Source organism: Cuculus canorus, chromosome 4, assembly GCF_017976375.1.
Source record: "Cuculus canorus isolate bCucCan1 chromosome 4, bCucCan1.pri, whole genome shotgun sequence".
NCBI classification, from domain to species: domain Eukaryota; kingdom Metazoa; phylum Chordata; class Aves; order Cuculiformes; family Cuculidae; genus Cuculus; species Cuculus canorus.
In genome coordinates this window covers 20,304,963-20,325,780 of record NC_071404.1, presented here as the reverse complement: position 1 = coordinate 20,325,780, position 20,818 = coordinate 20,304,963, and the positions used below count along the sequence as shown (strand labels likewise).

At 36.9% G+C, this 20,818-nt stretch overlaps 1 protein-coding gene across 1 annotated transcript in view; it reads left to right on the top strand.

The window, feature by feature from the left end:
* Positions 1-20,818, top strand: part of DHX15 (DEAH-box helicase 15) — a 49,426-nt gene that overhangs the window by 16,483 nt on the left and 12,125 nt on the right. Inside the window, exons 6-12 of the mRNA XM_054064730.1 lie at positions 6,174-6,341; positions 11,483-11,569; positions 13,136-13,285; positions 13,460-13,568; positions 14,563-14,754; positions 17,711-17,833; positions 19,638-19,828. Coding sequence (XP_053920705.1) covers positions 6,174-6,341; positions 11,483-11,569; positions 13,136-13,285; positions 13,460-13,568; positions 14,563-14,754; positions 17,711-17,833; positions 19,638-19,828 — 1,020 coding nt within the window. The remainder of the gene's footprint in view (positions 1-6,173; positions 6,342-11,482; positions 11,570-13,135; positions 13,286-13,459; positions 13,569-14,562; positions 14,755-17,710; positions 17,834-19,637; positions 19,829-20,818) is intronic.

The window sequence follows — 20,818 nt, the reverse complement described above, 5'->3', positions numbered from 1 at the left end:
ATGTTCTGACTGGAGTAGTCTTGAAGTTCTGCTCACCTCATGAGATTCTTTAAGTGCCTCTTCGTAGTGACCATGTATGGGTTAACTAAAGAAAATATTTCAGAAATAATGTTCCTGAGGACAGTGTCTACAAATAATTCTGGTTTGTGTGCCAAGTGCTCCATTTGTTCTATTAAATGTGCTTAACATGACATCACTAGTCACCATCTCTTTGTAGAAACATTTTTCCTGGAGATAATGATATACAGTTTAGACTTTAAGATTGAGTGGAGCCTGACCAGTAAGTTAAATGGATGGTTATGTATTCCAGTTTGGCAGTGAGCCAGAATGAATGCCAGTATGTGATGTACTTTGGTGGCTCAGGGTAACTTGCAGTTGATCCTTTGGTAACTGCTGTTTAGTATCAGTGTAATTTCAAGCCTTGTCCATGGCAACACAGATGGGTCCTGCATACAAACAAAAGGGAAGGGAATTCAGGTTATTGGATAGTTTGCTTGGCTCAGTAACTTAGGACCACAAAGATGATCAAAGGACTGGGAAGCCTGCCAAGTGAGGAAAGACTCAGAACGCTGGGTTTGTTCAACCTTGAGAAAAGAAGGCTTAGAGGAGACCTTATCACCGTATTCCAGTATTTAAAGGATGGCTACAAAGAAGGCAGAGACTCTTTAACAAGAAGTCATATGGAAAAAATGAGGTAATGGGTACAAGTTACTTCTGGGGAGATTCCAGTTGGACACAGGAGAAAAAAATTTCATAATATGAACAACTAGCCATTGGAATAATCTCTTCAGGGAAGCGGTGGATTTCCCAACAGTGGATACACGTAAGTGGCTGGACAGGCTGCCGGGCCATCTTGTCTAGACTGCTTTTGCCAAAAAAGGTTGGACTAGGTGATCCTTGAGGCCGTGTCCAGTCTGGTGTTTTGTGAACTTCATTGCTGCTAGTTTTCCTGGGTTTCTTTTTATGCTTTTGTTTTGACTACCATTCAGTGGAACTTCCTTATGTATCAGTCTTGATGGTATTTGTTCACCACAAACTTTCTTAAAGATGTGGTGCACTAACTCAATAATATATGCAACTGTTTCTGTAATCCTTTTCTGTTCTTGCTAATAGTGACCTTTCAGTATAAACACCTTACTTTATACTGCAGAAATACCATCGGGAAAAGAAATAAAAGTGGATTTCTACTGAGCATTCAGTTTGAATAGTGTGGTAATGACTTCATTTTCAACAGCAGGTAAAGAAAAAAAATGTGCTGTGCATGGTAAGAAGCAGAATTAGTCTCTTATGAGGTTAATTTTATACTGCTCGGTTTAGATGAACTGCTAAATGATCAAATCCTTAGTTTTAGATGCAAAGCTAGAGAATATTAAGTATTGGAGTAGTGAGATGGTAAGCTTAAGTGGTGGAGATGTGGTATCGGAGGCAGCTGGTCAGGTATTGGTTTATGGTTCATTTATCTCTGAGTCTCTTCTCACTGTGTGTTCTGACACACACGCTGAAGAACCAGCATATTTCTAAATTATACTGGCACGGACCAACTTCAGAAGTCGTACCTAAAAGACTTGCTATGATTAGGCTTTCAAAAGTGAGTTCTTTTTGGAAAAAAAAAGATTATTACTAAGTATTACTTATTAATACTAAGTCCTGTTAATGTTTTCAGTCTTGTTAATATCTGCCAAATCAAAGGGACAGCATTGGGTGAGATTTAAGCATTGGTGCTGTAAGTGCTACTATTAAAAGATAAGCTATAAGAAAACCATCCGCTCTGTCCTTTTGGGTTTCAAATACTGACAGGTTTTCATCATGTCTTCCCAGGTCATTGCTGTCAGATTAAAGAAACAAATTTCTTGGGAAACCTTCCTTTTGTCCCCTTCCCATGCTGTTCTTTGAGCAATGTGAAAGATTTTGTATCTACTTTTCTGTAGGGAGGGCTGAAAAGCACCCTTGCAGTGATAGAAGAAAGAAAGGATTTAGTTTCACAAATAAGGGGCAGGAATTCAGCTCTACCTTTAGTGTCTTGTAGTAGGTGAAGTAGTTTTTTCTACTTGTTCTGGGCTGAGGGATACAGACAGTACTGGGCGGTATGAGGGATGGAAGACAAAGGGGCAGGCTGTGAAAAGACAATCTCGAGCATTAAAGAAACTAACCTACAGCTACTGCTTTCTGTGGTTGGTTTAATTGTTGCAAAGGAATAAAAGGCTGTTGACCAGAGAGCAACATTCAATACTATTTGGACAAAGTGAATGCAGCCAGGTCTGTTTCCACGGTTACAGTCCAGGGGTTTTAGCTGTGACATTATCTCCAGGTGGCATTGAGTGTGTTTATCTTACTGAATGGTTAAAAGTGCTTTGGAGTACTTAATTTTAATCGCAATTTGAAGCATTAAATACACCTTGTTCATGTCTGAGAAGTGCCCATAGCTCTTTTGGGCCTTTTTTGATAATGTAGTATGTGTAGACTTTTTCAAAGTGTGTGCGTATTTTGTGTACTGTTATTATAGTATTTAATGCTGTGCATGAGGCAATGTGTGTGGTTGAGGACTGTTGTCCTGGCTTTTGACTACTTGAATGTGTAGTGCTGCTTTTACAGGCTTAGGTAAAGTTTTCTTATTGTATTTCATTGGAGCAAAAAAACTGTTCTGTGTCAGCTTGAATCCTTTAATTAACCAGTTATTTAACTTCTGGATGTATTGATCTGCCTTGAGAAGGGGAAAACAGAAAGCACTGTGCTCTTTCTTGAGCTTGATATGAGTAGTAGACATTACTGTCCCCACGCAGAGGATGCTAAAATGGAAATTAAGCAGGAATCCCAGCATTCTGAGAATTTGGGACTCTCAAGAGGCTTCAAACTTGGAGTTTCCCTCTGGTCTGGTGGATCTTTGGATTTCTAGCTGCACAGAAACACAGCTTCAAGTGAGAGGTATAAAAATTACTGTATCCAAGGTTTTTTTCTAGGCACTAGTCATCGGCCTTCCTTTTCTTTGGAAAAGTGGATTAATATGGAATAAAAATCCTGTCAAATTCCAGGGGCATAAGTAATCTACTTACTGTTAAGTGAAAATATAGATGGCTGTGCTACTGTTTGTAAAAAATTGTAGGGGGAACTGTGCACCAAACAAGACGCTGCTGAGCATTGGTTCCCACACAGACTTAAATCTTGGTGAAATTTGTGGCATAATGGAAGATCCCATTGAAATCCTGAAGCCTTTTGGTGTCTCAGAATTACTTGGATACTTAAGCTCCTGAATGAAATCCACCTAATTTTTCAGGTGTTCTAAATATTGACTGTTCAAGTTTACCAGTTTACTCAAACAGAAAAGCACACAGCCTGTTAAGAACTTTGTGTAGAACCAGCCATAACGACAAAAAAAAAAATTAGAAAGAATACCGTTTAGATTAGCTTAAATTTGATGTAATGATAATAATCTTGATTATCTTCCTGATTACTGCTTTTTTTTCCTTTGTAAACTGTCTTTATTTAGGTATAGGTACAGCATACTAGTTATAGACTCCCTCGCTTGTAATGGATTTGGTGTAGATGGTGTGCAGTATTAAGTGTGTGTGTGTTTTTTCCAAGAAATTTCTGAAACTAGTCAGACTTGCCAAATTCAGAGGATTAAATTTAGGATTGTGCCTTGAACTCCTCTCATATTTAAATATTTTCATGTGATACGAATGAGCCTTTAACACTTGAATGAACCCTTAATAATTTCAGACTATTCTTGCTACACATGTGCCTCCTGGATTGTGTGCTTTGGGATATCAGGGATATCAGTTTGTTGTCTGCTGGAGTTGGAGGGTGGTTGTGGATACAGTTGGAGTAGAGGTAACAGTTTCCTGTTGCCATCCTTTTCTCTCTTTTTTTTTTTTTTTTTTTTTTTTTTAAAGTAGTTCGGTACTAAAGAATTTTCTTTTAATGCCTTTCGATAAGGGGCAGTGGCGCTTGATGTTTTGCATCCTTCTTTAAGCAGTTTACAGTTTAAGGTGAGAGGCCTATAGTTACCTCTTCAAGTCTGGAGAATAATGGTTATATTTGCACTTGTCATCTCTATGTTGAACTATTTTAATGAGTCCTGATTAGGGATACTTTGAAACTACATTAAGAAACTCTAGAGAGAAACAATACTTCTGTCTCTTCTGAAAGGTGGCTGTGAACATGTGGCCTAAAGTGTGTAGTGCTTTCACTTATTATGGCTGGCTTGTATTTTATTCTTAAGTATAAAACTTTCTGGGCATATCTAGTCTGTAATGTTGAAGATGAAGTATCCTATCCGGCATCAGAGCTTTCCTGTACAAAGTGTAATCTGCTCAGATTACATGAAACAATGTAGTGATCTTCAGTCCAGGAGCTAATGCCTGTGCTGGATTTTTGTTTAAGCATTTGGCCTGTGTGTTTTTTTTGAAAGAGAATCTAATTTTATAGCAGATATTTAACAGACTCAAGTATCAGCTTGTCAAGACTTTGAATGGGTGCAAATTTAAGAGGGAGCGTTGCTGCCTAGTTGGTCAACTGTTTGCTTTTAACATGTTATCTCTTTACGTAAGCACCATTGCTAAATCATTAGATTACTGAGTTACTGTGTATGATCTGTCAACTAAGTTAGGTTTTTCCTTTTCATTAGAAGGCTGTTACTGAACTTAGAGGGGTTTATCAAAAAAAAAAAACCACACCAGATACTGACATCTGTTTAAAGAAATTAGATCTTTGTTAACAAACCAGTAGGGGGCATTCCAGCTCAGTTTCTTGTATGCCTCTTACATTTTATGAAGGGTGTATTGCATTTGTTGGCAAAGTCTATCTTTGTTTAATAGGGTTTTTGTAAATGTCTGTAGTTCATTCATGTTGGCAAGATAATGCCAGAAAGCATTACTATTAAAGGGCTTTGCGACATCAAAGGAAGAGCCTTCATGTTGCCATGCATACATTAATAATGTATGCTGGTCGATAGAGAACATGAGTATTGTATTGTCTATGCATTTTTTAAAAAGATACTCAATACAATTGTGCTGAAAACTTCTAAGAACAAATAAAAAAGACTCATTTTTTTTTTCCAGAATATATTTGAATTTAGTTTCCTGCTTTTGCTTTTTTTAGTACGGTTTAAAGCAGTAATTTAACAGAACCTTTGGATTTAACCCGCTCCGCGTATTTGCTTGAGGGTCTTAAGCATCACTTCAGCTACAGGCTGGTGAATTACTTGTGGTAAGGGAGATATGGCCTTTCTTGGATTACGTTGTAGCCATTTTTTGCTTTTGCCTACTGTTGCTTCTTGTTGTGATGACTTCATTCTCCCATCAGTGGTTCAGCTGTTAATATCAGCAGTTGGTGAGCCTGCATAATACCAGCAGAAAGTCTTGCAATTTTGAAGTTGAAGTTAGTGAATTGTTATTCACTGTCTGTGCACTTTAAATTTCATTAGATCTTGTCATAACTATAGGTCACCTCGCTCACTTAAACGTGGTTGTTTTAAAATGAAACAATTATAAACGTTTGAGCTGTTGTAAACTTTTTTTTGGTGAGCCAGTCAGAAAATAGGCTAGCAAATACTGTAGAAAATATTCATGTAAAAAAGACATGAAAAATCTTTCTCATCTTCAGAGTATTTCACTGACTTTACTTAAGCCTAATTTGGATTTCAGTTAATATTAAAATCTGAAAGACTGGATTGAGTGGTTTTGTTTTGAGCATCCATGTTTATACTGTAAAGGTGTTTGTTCTCATTAGGTACAATGAAGCAAATCTTCCATATAATTGCATTAGTGATACGTGACATTAAAGCTTAATTGGCTTATTTAAAATATCTTGCACGTCAATTTCTTCTAGATTGTGAAAATTGAAAAGGTCATGGGTGCAGTTTAATATTCCAGGGTGAGAGATTTCAATTTTAGTACAATTTGTAGAGAATTAATTAGGAAACATGACTAAAAGAAAAGGGATGTTGAATGCAAATTAGGCTGTTCATTAGGGTATAGAAGGTGAAGTATCTTGAAGTATTGTGGAAATTCAATTGCAAATTCAGTGAGCACTTTTTTTTTGGTATTTTTATTTTTTAAAGCAGAAGTTACTGTAATTGTTCTTAAGGGTGTAGACTTAGTCTTAAGGCACTGTAAAATTAAATGCACTGCCTTTTTCATGGAATTGTCTTCTAACCAGTGCTTTTTGTTTTGCAGGAGATCGATGAAGCCTGCAAGAGGATAAAACGTGAAATTGACGATTTGGGTCCTGAAGTTGGTGACATCAAAATCATTCCATTGTATTCCACCCTTCCCCCACAGCAACAGCAAAGGATTTTTGAACCTCCCCCACCAAAAAAACAAAATGGAGCCATAGGAAGGAAGGTAAATAGTATGCTGGTTTAGTATGCTGCTCAGTAATGAGCTACTCACAGTTGTGTGGGCAATTAAATATGAGCTTCAACTGTTTTAAGTGTATTTGGACAACAGCAAGAAGAAGGATTATAATAATCCAGTATTTTAATCACATGAAAATTTTTAGGTAACACTGAGTTTGTTTCTCAGTGCAATTCAAAGTTTTGGCTTCCATCTAAAAGTCCAGAATGTTCTAGCAAAAACTTGATTTGACTGAATGGGAATGCTATTAATAAAAGTTTTTCTTACGAGAACTAAGATAAGTCAGATTAAATACTGAATTTGACAACCATGTGACTTACATGGTGGGCTGGGCTATTTTTTTTCCCATAAGTAATTATTCTTAGACCTGCTTTGTGTAAACAAAATGGACTACCACTTCAAGGGATGTTTATCAGGCAGGGTTTTTTCTGTTTCTCAAGGTTTATGAGAAGGGGCAAGTTAAAACAAATACATTGAAGTTATAGGTTTATTTTCTGTAGTAGTAAGCAAGCAATTAATGTTCTTGCATTGGGCAAGATGGATTGGGAAGCTGAAAAACTTAAAATTACACTAGTGGATGTTCTTCATAAAATAAATAGTTCAATTCCTGAATGCTCACATAAGCCACACTAAAACCAACGTAGTTTTTTCTCTAATACTGATTGGAAGGAGTCATAAAAGAACTTGCTCAGGTTGAACTAATGCTATATGAAACTAACAGTCACAAAGTTAAGGTTTTGAAGGTCAAAGCAGAATCGTACTGTCTGTTCTAGGCAGGTTTTTTTCCTTCATTTTTATTTTTTTTATCATACAGCGCATGTAGAATACTAGGGACAACTTTCTAATATTCTGAATGAATAAATCACTTAATTTAGTGAAATGATCATCTTTTTCCTATTGTAGTTGATTGCAGAAAGTATTCAATCTGAAATAGTGAAACTAATGCTGCAACAAGATTATATTAGCAAATTACTTGAATGAATGAAATTGCTTTACAGTGATGAACAAGTGGTAGCTGTGTATTTCACTAAATTTTCATTCACATTTAAAACTGTGCACTTAAAAATAGGCAGTTCCTGGTTTTCTTGATAACAGGATGACAGATGCAATGTGTAGCTTTCATTACATTGAACTGACAAAGCCAATACCGTGTGTCTAAGGGGAAGATGGTCTCAGTGTAGTAACCATTTTACAAGAAAGATTCCCATGCTGGAAGGATATCAGCTGTAGACGGAAGCAGGCACAAAAACTGCAAGAAACAGATTCAGACCTCTGAAGCTGGTTTTTTTTGGGGAGGAGAAGGGGGTGTTTGTTGTGCTTTTTTTTTTTTTAAAGACCACTTTTCCTCTTGGCCTGCTTTGGCTGAAATGTTCTGGCTTCCATGTTTTGTTCTTTAATCTCCATAACAAATCTAGCAATAAGAGAAGGTGTGTCTGTGTGTGTTGTAGGTTTTGTTTAAATGTTGTTTTGATTTCAGTTAGTTTTGAGGATTAAGTTGTGTGAAGTAGGACCATGTGTTGCTGTGCCTGTGCTGTCTTACAAAATGTCTGCTTTCACACCATCTCCTGTGGGAGTTGAGACTGGTTTTTTGAACTGCTGAGAAGAGAGAGCTAGCGGGAGGTCTGAATTGTTTAAAAGGCTCTAATGGTCATGAAACTCAAGTGAACTACTTGCAGTATCTGAATAAGTATCTCGTGAGGTTTACCTTTGTGAAAGAAAAGTAAGATACTGGAAGGTGTGTGGCGACTTGCAGTAGTAGTGATGGTAACAGCCAGTACTGATAAAGCTTAATAACTTTGCGCTTTTTTTACTAAGATGTACTAGGCAAGATCAGCTCTTAGTGCAAGAAAGCAAGCTTAAGGTAAAGAAAATGCTTTTATTAATCAGCTACATTTATACTGTGGAGGAAGATGACTTAACAAGGAGCGTTTCTACTCTCTTATCTTACTCCTTCTTTGCAAACTGTGTTGCATTTTCTGTTTCAGAAGTCTTAAGCATTACTAGTTAACACATATGCAATATTGATGCATTTGTATATGGAGGTATTATGAATATTTTAATAAAGTAATTTGTTTAATCCCTAAAACTATTCAGTGTATCAATCTGTTAATTTGATGTATTAAAAGTTTTTTGGCATACAATTTATTATTTTATATAGTTAAGCACTAATTTCATTCGTTTGATTTCCTAATAACTTTGTACTTAGATTTAGGCTTGAAAGATGTGGCACAATTTCCTCAAGATTTTCTTAAATTCCTTGTTTTTACATTCATTAATTATGGGTTTTAGGCAGTGTGATGTTAACAGATGAGATCTGTATGTACAACAGAATCTGCTGTGTAAATAACTTTTCCTTCTACCTTTGGAAAGGTCTTCATGATTCAAGTCTAAGTCAAGTAAATTCAAGTACAGGTTAAATTGCTGGACCTTTCTGGAGTAAGCATACTAACAGTATTGAGTTATTGGTATTAAGTGTCCTAATAGAAAATGATGATTAAAAGCGAGACCAAAACCTTTTGACACGGCTCTGTAATTACTATTTGAAGATTCTGGGTATGAATGCTTCTACTGTACATTAGGAGATCCAGAAAAAAATGGAACTTCTGATATAAGTGTTGCAAATGTTTTTTTAAGATAAAACTTATATTTAAATAGATGTATGACTTAACAGCTTGATAAGGTCATGCTGTTACTGCATGGAGCAAATATATGAAGGAAAATTGGGTTATATATGTTTATAGCCAAAGCATGTGTTCATAGTCAAAGGATTATATGTGCGCACCCGATGCCCTATGACACTTAGCTAAGATTTCAAAGTTTCATACTGCTTATCCCCAATTCACCTACATTCATGTCAGGGCTTCTGATGTGAGTTTGCTCTGGAGTACAAATCTGAGACCTTGTGAAGCAGATTGTCAGGCATGAAATTTTACAAAATAATTTAATAGAGGGATACAGCGACATGGTGGGCTCCAGGGAGAGGGACTGAATCTGCAGAGAGAGGCGGCCGACGTGAAATCCCTGGATGATTGTACCCTTAAAGACTATTTATCCTCTCCTCATGCAGTAGTTCAATCTAGTAGTAATTTTTGGGTCTGAAGTCTTCTTGTTCCTTACCTGTTTTTCAGACAGGTTGTTAGCTTATCTTGGTGCAGCTGCTGTTGGTCTGTATCACTGAAACTTCTATTTTAATGTTTCTCATTGATTCTGGAGGCCTTGTTTTGACTGAAGACGCCGTGTGTGATGGGCAAGTCATTAACTGGAGATTCCCAGCTTGTGGCCTAGTGCTTCAAAGCAAATCTTGCTACTGATACTAAGAAAGTGAAGCAAACAGCATACTAAATCACACAATATTATAACTTTAAATTATTTTTTCCATTTAAAATGTTATTTATTTAGGCTAAACATCTGGTCCTTGTTAAAGGGGAGAATTGCCCAGTGATGTAGTCCAGGTGCTATCCAGGGAGGATTCAGATGGGGCTCACCAGTGATCTCTTGTTAAGAGATCTCATTGCTTGAAGGAATATCTGTGAGAGGTGTCCCATCGCAAGGGGAGATAATTACCATGCAGCCACAATTCCCAACACAGGGAGTTCAAAGAAGGCTCACTTGGGCTATCATGTTTGTGGGTTAAAAGTGGTAGACTTAAGTCAAACTGTGTATAGCAGAGCTATGCATGAGAGTCCTTATTGGTGTTCACTGCATTGCTCTGCTCCTTGTGGGTTTCCTAGAGGAGTTCTTGACCTGTCTGTGGGCAGGTCTTTACCTTTTCTGGAACCTGAACCGAACAGCTGCTGGTTTGGTTAAAGAGGGTGGCAGGTGGAGCAGATCTGTCATAACAAGGTATGCTCTGTAGCCTTTTAACGTGGGAGAGCTGCTTTGCATATTGAATGATGTGCAATTTTTTGTTGAAAAATATATTGTGCTTTTGTGTCAGCACTTAATTATATTGATGTTTGTGGCTCTTATCTCTGACTAATCTGTGCAGGTTACCTGTGAATGAAAGGTGTGCAGGATTTTTTTGTGTGTGTTTTGAGGAGTTCTAAGTAGCACATCATTTGAGGATAAGTATTGCTTTCAAGAAATGGTAGTATTTGGGCAAGCTTAGACCTTAAGTGTACTTAAGAGACAAGCTGAGAGTAATAAGTAGCTGAGTGGCAGAGTGATCAGCCAGGAGGAAGAGAAATCGGCAGGATTATCAATCTAGTCCAGTCTCTGGCTTCATTGTAATTCTGAACAAATTGTTAGGGGTCTCAAATTCTAATTGCTAAGCTGGAAGTAATGGTGACAGAATACTCTGAAATTAAGAGGTGAAAAATAAGTAGTTTTGATCAAGAGCTGAACAAGTTTTGGGTTTTTTCTGAGGTAGCTGATTTAACTTGCTAACAACCTGTGCTTTAATGTGCTCACTATTGGGATGAGAATAAGTGAGATCTATAGACTATTGCACCCCACCTTTAGACATAAAATTTAGATGATGATGAACAAGCCTCAGATCTCGGATGTTAACTTTGCTTTAACCTTTACATGAGATTTAACCCTCAGCAAGTTTATAGAAAATTAAGACTATAACCTTACAAATATGTAAAGATGTTTGAATATTTGGTAATTTGAAGTTGACTTTTCAGGATTTCAGCTGGAACGTATTGATAACACTTCTATTGCAAACAAAGTAAAAGAATGTGTGATGGTAGTACAGTTATGTAACCTTTGTTTTAATAGTATTCAACCAGTTTGTGCTGCTTAGGCTTCTCAAAAAAAGTTATAAAGCTGGAATTAACAGATGATGTTAAAGGGATCCAGTGTAACTTGTCATTTTGTACTGAAGAAGAATTTTGAATAGTTGTTTTGTAAGTAAAATACTGGCTCTGTTTCTTTTTCTCAACTGCAATTTGTTATGTTGTTAATAGACAGGTAGGGCAGCAGAAGCAGTGAACAAAAATTGCTGTGATTTCAATAGAAGTTCATCTTGTTGATTTCAGATTGTCCTGTAAAAGTATTGGAGCTCAGCTCTGGTAGTTATTGATTAAGTGAGGGAAAGTTTGCTGAAAATTCTTGGTGCGCTGACAGAATTGGAGCTCTTCATCTTCAGAACAAACTAGTTACATTTACCATTTTGTTTTTCACAGGTTGTTGTGTCCACAAATATTGCTGAGACATCATTAACAATAGATGGTGTTGTGTTTGTGATTGATCCTGGCTTTGCAAAACAGAAGGTGAATACTATTTTATTTTGTCTTAAGACCTTTATATTGAGAAAGATACTGGAACCTGGTTTGCTTGGGTTAACTCTTCCTTCGATAGATGCCAATAGTTTTTTTTTCCCCAATTGAAATACTGACCTAGATTTGTTTTGGTTTTAAGTTATTGTAGGTTTGCATTTAATCTGCCAACTTTTAGATATCTAGAGCAGTCCAAAACAAAACAGTGCAGAAGAATGAAGTTTTCAGGAAATGGAAAAGGATTTTGAGAATTAGAATTGGAATATGGATTTCGTAGATACTTCAGGAAGGGTGGGTTTGTACTGTGTGTCTGTGCTTGAGGATGCTCAAGTGAAACCAAGAAATTGTATGAAAGTAAACAAAAATGGTGCTAGAAGCGACCTGTTCTTTTAAGTCACGTTAGCATAGAAAACTCCAGCACTAAAACGAGGAGAAGTGATACCTGGGATAGTACTGCTGCTTGTATTTGCCATGTACTGTTGCAGCCCCTGTCATTAAGCCTGTATTGTGCTTCTTGGAGCAGCATGGGATTTCAGAGGAACTGAAGTAGCTTGTGTAGAGTCAGCCCAATAACTAAAGAAACAATAAAATACAAGTCTCTGAGTCTTCACTTATTTTTTTTTTTCCACTAGCTATAATGTCTTTATGAACTTGTATTCTTAGACTTTTCCTTTAATGCTTATACCTATTGTCAACCTTTAAAGTTTGCAAAATGAGAGATATAACAGAACGTGAGTACAGTCAGTGCATCTTCATACGCAAATTTCAGTTGCCATTTAGACTGAGATTTTTTTTCACAGGTAGTTCTTGTACTAGAAGAATGCCTTCTGAAATAAATATTTTTTCATGTTTCAACACCTCATATTCACACCAGAAGGGTGTTGAAACATGACCAAAGAACATCTTCAATGAAACTACTGTCTGACTGCTGTGAGGGAGGGGCTTCTATGGTATTTTCTTTTCCATAAGTGCTCTTGAGTTGTCAAGGCTGCTGTTTATGTATGACTGCAATGAAAATTTTACAGTAATTCTAGCATATGTTTCAGTACTGCGACAGTCCTGCAGATGTAACCCTTGAATACAGTCTTCTTTGTTCATGGAGTGTGATTTTTACAGTTGCATTCAACCTTAATGTTAGCTTTTTCTGATCTCTAGAACATGATTATTCAACCTTATAATTGCATCAAGACAACTTTTTTTATGGAATTATTTGAGCACCAAGGGTGTTGAGCATGCTGTAGAACAAATTGGGCGCATTGCTCCTGCCATGAAAATCTTATCTAGCAATACACATATTTAAGGAGGACAGGGAGCCTGGCAGAAGTTGTTGTTAAATGAATAAAAAGTAAATGCTTCTCTCTAGGCAGTTATATTTGAAGCTTTCTGTCACTGATCCAGAGGCTTTTGTAGGCAATGTTTTTCTCCTTTCAGATACTTAAAACTTGTAAATTCCTACTCAGAAGCTGTTTGAAAATAAAACATTATTGTTTTCAGATAGTTGTCTTATCCATGAGTGCTGTTCATCCCATTCCTTCCTGCTCTGATTCTGCTTTCAAATAGGTATACAATCCTCGTATCAGAGTGGAGTCTCTCTTGGTGACTGCGATTAGTAAAGCGTCTGCTCAGCAGCGAGCTGGCCGTGCTGGTCGTACTAGGCCAGGCAAGTGCTTCAGGCTTTACACAGAGAAGGCTTACAAAACTGAAATGCAGGTAAGAACTGGTTGTTTTTGTCTTTTTTTAATGTGTATGTAAGAACATCTGATTGATACAGGTAGTTGAGTGCCATGCTATCAAGCAAAATGAGTATTTGAATGCTTCTGTAGTTTGATGTGTTTGGAAGAACAAGTGTTTTGAATTTCCCTGTTTTCCTTCCCCTTCTCCTAGGACAACACTTACCCTGAAATTTTGAGGTCTAACTTGGGATCTGTAGTATTGCAACTCAAGAAGCTTGGTATAGATGATTTGGTGCACTTTGATTTTATGGATCCTCCAGGTATTTATTTCTATTTTATCTTGTCTAACGTGTTATGTTTTGACTTCTGAAATCTTTTGTTTTGGTGAATTTTTTATATAATAGCAATGTGGGATAAATTCTTTTATTGCTGTTTTCATTGTAATCCATGAGGAATGTCTTTTGTTTATCCCGAGATTTAGTGCTCTCTTATCAAAGCAAGCTTTTTTCTGTCCGCGCAACAGCTCTTAATGGAACAAAGGAGTCTACTGAATACCCCCTAGCCTGCAAAGGATTATGGGCATTATAAAATCTGATACTTGATGAGGCTTTTTGCTTATCACCTTGATTACGCATTTTAATTGTGCATCAGTTAACATCTGTACATAAATAAAATTGGCTAGCGTACATCAAAGTTGGTTAGGTTTTCCCCCCTTAAATAAAAATATAATTTATCTGTAAACTTTTAAATAGCGCTACTGAACAATTACATTCTTTGTGCTATGCAGCACATAGAATAGTTTAGCAGGAAGGCATTTGGATTTCCATCTGGTTTTCTTTATGGATGTAATATACACTGGCTATGAGGAATGGAGCCTTAAGAGAACTTTCTACTGAGCTCAGATTTGTGAAGGACTATACACATCTGAAGTTGACGTGGCTGAGATTTTAGAATTGCATAAATCTATTTTGTATGGAGCAAGGGGAAACTCATCAGTGCGTTGTGGAGGGAGAGTGATACTGCATGTTTCACAATGCCACTGATGTTGAATTTTGAAAAGCAGTAGGCTTCAAATATTCAAGGCTTTTGATCCAGTTGAGAGCTCTTCTAAATAAGTGTTTCTTCTTTTCCCCAAATTCATTCGTGTCTTTATATATATATAACACTGCATTTTATTATAATTTTGTGTTCGGAAGTCAGTTGAATAGAGAACATAAAATAAGATGGCTTACAGTAGTCCATGCTTCCTTACTTTTTTGCTTATTCAGAGAAGTTTGTTTAATGTGCCTACCTAAATATTTTTTTTTGTTTCAGCTCCTGAAACTCTGATGAGAGCATTAGAGCTTTTGAACTATCTGGCTGCTTTAAATGATGATGGAGACTTGACTGAGTTGGGATCCATGATGGCTGAATTTCCATTGGACCCACAACTGGCTAAAATGGTTATTGCAAGTTGTGACTATAACTGCTCTAATGAGGTCCTGTCTATCACTGCCATGTTGTCAGGTAATAGCAGGGAAAGAGATACTAAACAAAACGCAAATCTTCAGTTGGGGGAAAAATTGAGTTTTCCACATCAATCTATAAACAGTATATTTCTAAGAAAATTGCAATTGTTTCTCAAAACTTCATGTAGGGGTTTAATCAATGATTAGGGGTTTAACGAGTCATTATGGGTTTACAAGGTCTCTCTTCAAGAGACCTTGAAGCTAATTAACAGTAACAGTAAGAATTTAACATGCATAAAATGGTCAAACATTTTGCGCCTAACTTGAGTGAGAAGTGTCTATATTTGATTTGACAGAGGGGAAAACAATCAGGCTAGTGAAATGGGAATTTCTTTTTAGCCTCTCACCCACCTGGTTTTTAAAGTGAATTGTTTTGTTTTGTGCATTCTTCTGTGCTTTGATAAATCACAGTATTTCCAGAAGGATTACAGAGTAATTTATATTAAACCATAAGCTTGTACATGAAATGATGATACATTTTTCAGTCATTCAGTGGCAAACCTGAAGAAAAGTAATTACTTTTAAGGAGAAGAAGCAAGTTGGGGGGGTGTATTTATAAGAATTTGTGTGCACAGCTGTATTTTGCGTTATGTGAATAGCACTGTGTCAGAGCAGAGCTGTTAGTCAAGAGAGCTTGATGAAGGCTTGCTTGATACCACTTCTCTCTATTTTTTTATGTAGACCTGACTTTGTCTTATCATTACTCGTCATAGGACAAGTAGCAGGATTTAGTCAATTATGAAAATGAGGATGTTCTTACTCATAACTACTCTTTTGTCTTTTGGGCCTGTTATTCTACCAGGCTGATCACAGTGCAAGAGTACTGGTTACATGCTTAACTTGGTTGAATATAGGGGGGAAAAGAATGTTTTGGCTAATTGTAAAATCTCTTACTTCAGTTTAGTCTTATAGTATGTTTATATGAACGTTTTTAAGAACAAGCTAAAATGTTTGTTGCAGAGTTATGATTGTTCAGACTCAGAGCAGATGGGCAGGGCAGAATCGTAATAATTTTTTTTTAATTAAATGGTAGGCTTAATTGCGGAGGTGGTGGTAGGTTGGCGCCTGTCTTTCTCTTCCCTTCTCCCTCTCCCCCCAGTCTCTATTACAGAACAGTGAAGTCTAGTTTTGTTTGGTCTCCAACTGATTTGTTTTACTGCTTTTTCTATTTACCTTTTCCTAGACCCAGATACTTTTTTTTTTTCTTTTAAGGCACAACTAATCTCATGATAAGTTGTTTTAAAAAATGCATTGAAGCTGGTTAATAAAATTCTGTTCTTGGAAAAAAAAAATAGTCCTGGTATTTGTGAGGACTATTTTTCAAAGTAGACACTTTTTGAAACCAGTGGCATGACTGTGTGTTATGGTGCCTGAAGTTCACATCAAGATTGTCAGGCTCCATATATTAATAGTTTGGACTGAACGGAAAACCTGATAATAGAAAAGAGCATAGCATTGAATAAATGGGGAGATTAAATGACTGTGCTTCATTTGGTAAGAGCTGTAGTGTCTTGCTGTGGGTAGATGGTGCAGTTAGTACTTACTCAAAACCGTGAGTTAAGCCAGTGATTAAATAATTTGTAATTTGCTTTTATTTGAGTTTGAAATTAAAATATACTTTATATTACCTCTTTGAATGCAGGATCCAAAATAAAGGGTGTTTTATTTTGCACCTGCATTTCCATTTTCTTTAGTGCTTTGGTCTTTCTGAGATGATACCGTAGGATTCACTGTTGCACTGTGGGTGGGTTTTTCCTTCACATTCGATCCATTTTTGAAATGTAGTGTTTCAGGGCTTTTATGGGAATTTAAGAACAAAATTAAGTAAAACCGCACAACACCCCACGAACAAGGCCCTCATCTGTTACGGAGAGATGAGATGCAAAGAGGTGTTCTCAGCAGATTGGGCTTCAGTTAGGAGAAGGCTAATGTAGTCCTGGGCAGCTAGAAAAAGATAAAGGATTTGTAGCATCTTACTTAGCATTTATTTTATTGAAATATAACCTGTTAAAAATTACATGTACCTGAAACCAAACTGATTTTGTTTCCCTGTAGATCTCTATGAAGTGAAGACCTCTTAACTACTTTCAATGCCTTGTGAATTAATATCAATACTATGAATCTATAAGGATGTTGGCAGACCATGAATTAAGTTGGCTGCAGTAGTATTTGTTGTCTTTGGTAGTCTGTATTTGGAAAGGGAATGTTGAAACACTATTTTTGGATTCAAGTCAAACTGAGTCAGATATTTGTAGGAGAATGTAATGATAGAGAAAGCTCATCACATTGCAATTTTTTGAAATTTTTTTAATTTCAAATAATGCCAAAGGACAGTTTAACCTTCCACCACTACCGCTACCATCGCAATCTTTAGACTTATTAATACCTTCATTCACATGTTTCTGTATACCAGTGCTGATAACAATACCATCTGGGGAAAAGGACTTCACTTTACTGGTGTGTTCTTTTTGGTGGCGACTAGTGAAAAAGCTCATGTTTGTTTAGACTGTGCTAGTGCAGTACAGTTTCAGAACTGTGTTCTTCACTCTGTCTGTAGAGGCTTTCTGAGAAAGCAAATCTGCAATTAAAAGTGTTTTTTTACATGGGGTACTAGCTCCTGGTAGAGCTATCAGCACTGGGTCTTGAAGATCTGTTTAGCTTTCCAGTATACACAGGCAATCTTGATGGCCTTCAGACTAGAGATTTTGATGCCTACATAGAGTTCTATTAAAATAATCAAGTACTCTGTAGCTTTGAAACCCTCTTGTCTTACAGATGTGGTTAGGTGTTGATGTACCAAATCAAGGTAGTAAACAGTCCAAGATGCAGTTGGAGGCCATCCTGCCCTGCCCTATGCTCTGTGAACTGACCTAGCTAGGCCTTGTTCCTCTGTCTGTGAATGCGTGACTCATCGATATGGGCGTTTGTGTTGGGCCCATACCAACCTTGTTTAGTCCCACAGTGTTTTGTTCGCCCCACGGAAGCAAAGAAAGCAGCAGATGAAGCCAAGATGAGGTTTGCCCACATAGATGGAGATCATTTGACGTTGCTGAATGTCTACCATGCTTTCAAACAGAGTAAGTGTGCACCTATTTTAACAAAATTGTTTTGTGGAATCATAGAATTTGTAGTACTTTGTGCTGGCAGCTTTCATTCCTGGGTTCCAAGGACAATTAAAAGACTTGGGCTGTTTTTTTGATACATTCTATTGTAATCTTAAATCCTTTTTTAAAGTATGTAAAGAACAGGAAGCTATGGAGTTCTGTTGAAAAATCACTATGTTAAGTGGCACACTTTTTTTTTAACCATGACTTATCCTGGTGGTAAGTAAAAGATTGCTTGTAACTGCCAACTAGGTTAAAGTTGATGCTCCAGTTGTGCTTTGCTGAAAGCAAACAAAAAGCAACAGTCTTTGAGTAAGAAAGATCCACCATAGCTTAGCGCCCCTTTCTGTTGCAGCATTGATCTAGAAGCTTTGCATTGAAGTGCTTTAACTTTAAATTGTGTCAATCAAAAATAAAGGTATGTCCAGGGTAAAGTCCAAACAAAAGCAATCAAAACTGCTTAAAACCATTGCTGAGAAACTTTCTCTAAAACCTGAGAATTTGAGACATCCTTTGCTTATTTTTTTTTCTACTAGCTTTTTAGTTAACAGGATCCAGTATGTCTTGTAGACACTTAGTGTGTGTTTCTGGATGCCATTGCTTTCATGCTCAGGTTACTGGGGCAGGGAGGGGATTATATGGAGAATAATGTTCTGTTCAGTTTCAATGTGAAATTGAGCAGGAGTTCTTGGATTCAGTATCAGAAGACAAAATGCTGCTGCTGTATCTGTAACTATATAAACCAGTTAAGAGTTGTCTGAAATGCGCAGTTCAAATGGCACAGAAAGTGACACACAGTGGTACTTCAGTTATAATTCTACTATATGTTGTACAAGAGCATCAGCATTTATGCTTCGTTTTAAATATGTTTGTTAAGATAAAGCACAGAAACAACTTAAACTTTCTGCAAATTATGTAACCTTTCCAGTGCAAATTGAGAGAGACTTTAAGACTGGAGAGACTTTAAGTTTGAAATGTTGTTAAGGCTGCTTTTGTTGGATTATTAAACTGACAGAGATTAGAAGAGAATCATTTGAGAAGGAACAAAACTGGTAAGGAGAACAAGGTTTCTGGTTGTGAAAAGTACAGGGTTTTATCCTGACAGAATAGTTTAGGCATGCTGTCTTAATGGATTTCTTACTAGAGCTATCAGCAGTGGAAACAGTAAGTTAAGAGTACAGGATTCTGTTACTGATGCTGTATTGCCTACATCTATTTAAGCTGCTGTGAAGTGTGTCACACTTAATATTAATTAGTCTGTTTGTATAGCCGTTAGCTGTTATTTGAATGCTTAATTTAAGGAAGGTTTCATTTTTCAAATATGTTATTATGTACAATCTTCTTGTGTGTTCATTGCATGCTACAGTTAAAGGTTGTGCAGTGTTACTTAATTTGGTTAAATTTTACACTGCAAATTTGGAAAAATTTCTAGTTGCAGGCTGTGATTTTTGAAATGTACAATATTTACTGGTGTGATATTTCAGCAAAACATCAGTGACTGTGTGTTGGTGAGGGAGGGGAAAAAGCTGATTTTTTTTTTTTTTCTTTTTTTTTCTCTTGCCTGACCACATTGCTTCCTGAGTAGAAAAACAGTTTGGGCAAGTGACCTAATGCAAGAAATTGACTGAATAAACCAAGAGCTGTTGTAATTTATAGAAGCTTATGGATGGGGTTTTTTTTTAATGGTTCATCTGACTGATCAATCATTTGCTGTTTTATTTACTTGTTCTAATTGGATGAAATACTCACTTTTGATTCCTGTTTTTTAATGTTGCAGATCATGAGTCAGTTCAGTGGTGTTATGACAACTTCATTAACTACAGGTCCCTGATGTCTGCAGACAATGTACGCCAGCAGCTGTCACGAATCATGGATAGATTTAATTTGCCTCGTAGAAGCACAGACTTTACCAGCCGAGACTATTACATCAACATAAGAAAGGCGTTAGTTACTGGGTATTTCATGCAGGTATGTGTATGTTCTTCAAGGGAACACTAGTTCAGTGTTCACGTGGCTTCTAATGTTACATATGGTTATTACAATTAATCAAAACTTTGTAGGTGTTAGTTAATATATGGCTTACTGTATTACCACTTAGCTTTTGTCAGGTTGATTGGTTATTACTCAAGTAGACAGTCTTAATTGAAAGAGAAGTCATAGTCACTAGTATCAAAATACTGTTTCTGGCATGATGACCAGTCAGGAATTGACCACTAACTTCTGAATAGCTGAGGAAGTAACTTCATAAAATGTTTTGATGTCACTGCAGAATATGTAGTTCTTAAATTATTTGTAATCTGATACAAATAGGGGGTGTGTAGTTGCCTTTATATGTAATCCTTCAAGGAGAGTATTTTCTTTTGCATGCTTTTCCATATTTATATTTCACTTTTAAAAATAAGAGTCACAAGTACTGGAGCAGTAATCTCGGGGTGTATGCTGTTTGTAACTCATTTGCCATTTTTTTGTTGAACTGGGATGGTATGAAAGCCGGTCTCCACTGCTGGATGCTCTGCATTTCATGTCAAGCGTGCCATCAAGCTAGAATCCAGGCTATAGCTTTGCTTAGATAGGAGGGTTTTTTGATTTGTGGTTTGGTGTGGTGGAATATGGGCATAGTCCTTCCTGTGGTATTTTTTTTCCTCATCTGCACTCATTCCCTGGGCTAGGAGAGTTGCATTGACTCTTGCAGACCCAGGGGTGTAGAACCTTTAATAGGAATGAGTCTTCATCCTCCTTGACTCTGCACTGTTACTGTGATGATGTTTTACCCAACAAATATGCATTCTGATGCATCTTGGCAGTGTCTCTGGTGGAGTCTAATGTCTCACTTCTAGAGGACACAACCTTGTTATCCTGAAGAGGCTGAACAGCGTCCATGGCGTTTCCTGATTTATTCCTTCCTTCTTACGTGTGCGCACACCCTCCCCCCCAGCTGTGCTGTGGTGGTATTTTGAG